Source organism: Nicotiana tabacum, chromosome 10 (genome assembly GCF_000715075.1).
Source record: "Nicotiana tabacum cultivar K326 chromosome 10, ASM71507v2, whole genome shotgun sequence".
NCBI classification, from domain to species: Eukaryota; Viridiplantae; Streptophyta; class Magnoliopsida; order Solanales; family Solanaceae; genus Nicotiana; species Nicotiana tabacum.
Window position 1 is genome coordinate 130,615,738 of NC_134089.1, and position 2,757 is coordinate 130,618,494.

Below are 2,757 nucleotides of genomic sequence, written 5' to 3' on the forward strand. Positions count from 1 at the left end.
ATGAGTCTTTAAGAATGTGATCCAGCTACAGATAATTAAATAGGATAACAATACACAACAAATATCCCTTGTCTTGTATAGATAACTTGTTTGATTAATTACAAGGAGCCATTGACCTTTAATCTGGTTATCATCAGCTTAGAATAAGAAATAAAGATATTTCAATGTTGCCTCTGTACTCAGTACAAACATTATGAGTTACCTGTGATGTCCTTTAGATTGGCCAATGCTCCAATTGCATTGATGTATATAATGAATATGGTGTTCAAAGTTGCTTTTGGAGAAAAAATTCATAGTTTTTACTTACTATATTCTGGTATATTCTCGTACCCAGGAATAGCACGAGAATTACTTGAAAAATATGCCAAAAACGCTGCAGGAAAATCAACTTTTTTCCAAGTTATTCAATTAGCTAGACTCGATGGTATTCATAGGATACATGGTATTTAAAAAAAAGTAGATTCTAAGAAGATATAAACCGTTCATAAATGACCGAGACCCATTTCTCCTACAGAGATTACTTTTGGCTTGACAAGCTACTATAGGCATTTGTGTAATATTTCTCTAGAATAGCACCACCACTCACCAAGTTAACATAGAAAATCGCTAAATTTTAGTGGATGGAGAAATGTACAACGAGAAAGCATGTTTGACAATCACAGTAATATTAGTCTTATTCCAATAGACTCTAGAGGATTCACGATATTATGTGATACTTCGAGGGTAGGATTAGGATATTTTCTCATGCAAAATAGTCGCGTGATAACCTATGCTCTAAGAATATTGAAGAAGCTCAAGTTGTATTATGCCATTCATGATTTGGAGATGGTCATATTGGTATTTCCTTTTAAGATTTAGAGACACTATTTATACGAAGAACCCTATGAAATTTATACCTAGCACAAGAGCCTGAAGTACATTTAAAACTAACAGAGATAAATATTTAGCAATGCTGATGGAGGGAACTACTGAAGATATAATTGTACTGTTCGGGAAAGATAAATATTATAGCTTATACCAAAAAAAAACTATGGATGATTTGACGCATCTAGCTCCTATAGAGATACTTCTGGACGAAGATATGCATAGACTAGAGGGTACACGTATTAGATTCAATGTGAAAAAAAAATCAAAAACACTATTGGCTATTGTCAAGCCCGATGTAGAGTGTATAAAGGCTAGTCAATACGAGGATGAACGATTGTTTAATTATCAAGATTAGTTTCTAGCTGATAAAAGCAAGGATTTGATTGTTAATAGCGAGGGTATTCTCCGAATAGGTAATTAATTATGTGTAGCAAACATATATGGGTTGAGACAAGCTAGTCATGATGGAGCTCACAACTCTAGATACATTGTATATCTCAGGTCTATAAGATGCACTAACAACAACAACCCAGTAAAATCCCACAAGTGGGGTCTATCTATAAGATGTACCATGACTATAAAAAAAATTGATTGGATGGAAAAGAAAGCAGGAAAAAAAATTCGTTAACTTGGTTTCTAACTATTTGACATGTCAGTATGTTAAGGCAAGCACTTGCGACTCACAGGCCCACTAAGACAATCAAGATTCTGAAGTGGAAATACAATAGAACAATACATATATGACTAAATTACTCAAACCATTAAAGGTATGATTATGTGTGGGAAAGTTGTAAATTAGCTTACCAAGTAGGCACGTTTCTTGCTAGTCAAAACCTCTTATAGTAAGGTAAAATATGCATAGATATATATGAGCAGAAAATTATCTGACTCAATAGAGCTCTATTGTCCATCAGCTCTAATAAAGGATCACGTTCACTTCACGATTTGAAAACCTTTTCAAAAAAATATTGGGTACACGAGTAGATCTTAGTACTAGTTTTATCGCACGCAAACACAAAGCCCAAATGTGCTATACAAATCTTGGAGGATATGTTGAGAGATTGTATTCTTGAGTTTGGAGGTAGTTTGGACGCTTATCTACCTTTAGCTGAATTTGCTTACAACAATAGCTTTCAGTCCAGTATTCAAATGGCACCGTACGAAGCATAGTATGGTAGAGGATGTCGTTCTCCTATCGGATGGTTTGAAGCTGGTGAGACTAACTTATTGGGACCCGACTTAGTACAAGAAGTTATGGACAAAGTTCAATTGATCAGACAGAGATTACTTACAGCCCAAAGTAGACAAAAATCTTATGCGGATAAGAGAAGAAGAGATTTAGTGTTTGAAACTGGGGACAAAGTGTTCCTACGAGTCTCTCCTATGAAAGCTGTAATGCGGTTTGGGAAAAAAGGCAAGCTGAGCCCCAGGTTTATAGTACCATATGAGATACTAGACCGAGTGGGAGCGGTGACTTATCGTTTGGCACTTCCTCCTGAGTTGTCCTTTATTCATCCAGTTTTTCATGTCTCAATGCTAAGGAAATGTATATCAGACTCATCTCAGGTTCTTGAAGCACCTGTTATACCGCTTGATGAGAAGTTATCTTAATAGGAGGAGCCAATGGCTATTGTTGATAGGCAAGTAAGGAGGCTACGGTCAAAAGAAATTGTGTTCGTTAAAGTGTTATGGTGAAATCATACAGTTGAAGAATCTACGTGGGAAGTAAAAAAAGATATACAAGCGAAGTATCCCCATTTATTTCAGTCCACAGGTACGTACTTAAATTAAATTTGGGGACCAAATTTCATAAGGTGAGGAGAATGTAATACCCTATATATTAATAAGGGCATATATGTCTTCAATAAAAAATAAATAAATTAGGACAAT

General features: G+C 35.3%; 1 protein-coding gene across 1 annotated transcript; it reads left to right on the plus strand.

Moving 5' to 3' along the window:
* The first annotated feature begins 2,121 nt into the window (after positions 1 to 2,121).
* Positions 2,122 to 2,478, plus strand: LOC142165379 (uncharacterized). Its single transcript, XM_075223945.1, has one exon. It carries the CDS (start codon positions 2,122 to 2,124, stop codon positions 2,476 to 2,478), a length of 357 nt encoding a protein of 118 aa, XP_075080046.1.
* The last annotated feature ends 279 nt before the right edge of the window (positions 2,479 to 2,757 follow it).

What these genes read in the sequence shown, in the direction of transcription:
- LOC142165379 (XM_075223945.1), top strand. Translation starts at nt 2,122, where the DNA reads ATGGACAAAGTTCAATTGATCAGACAGAGATTACTTACAGCCCAAAGT.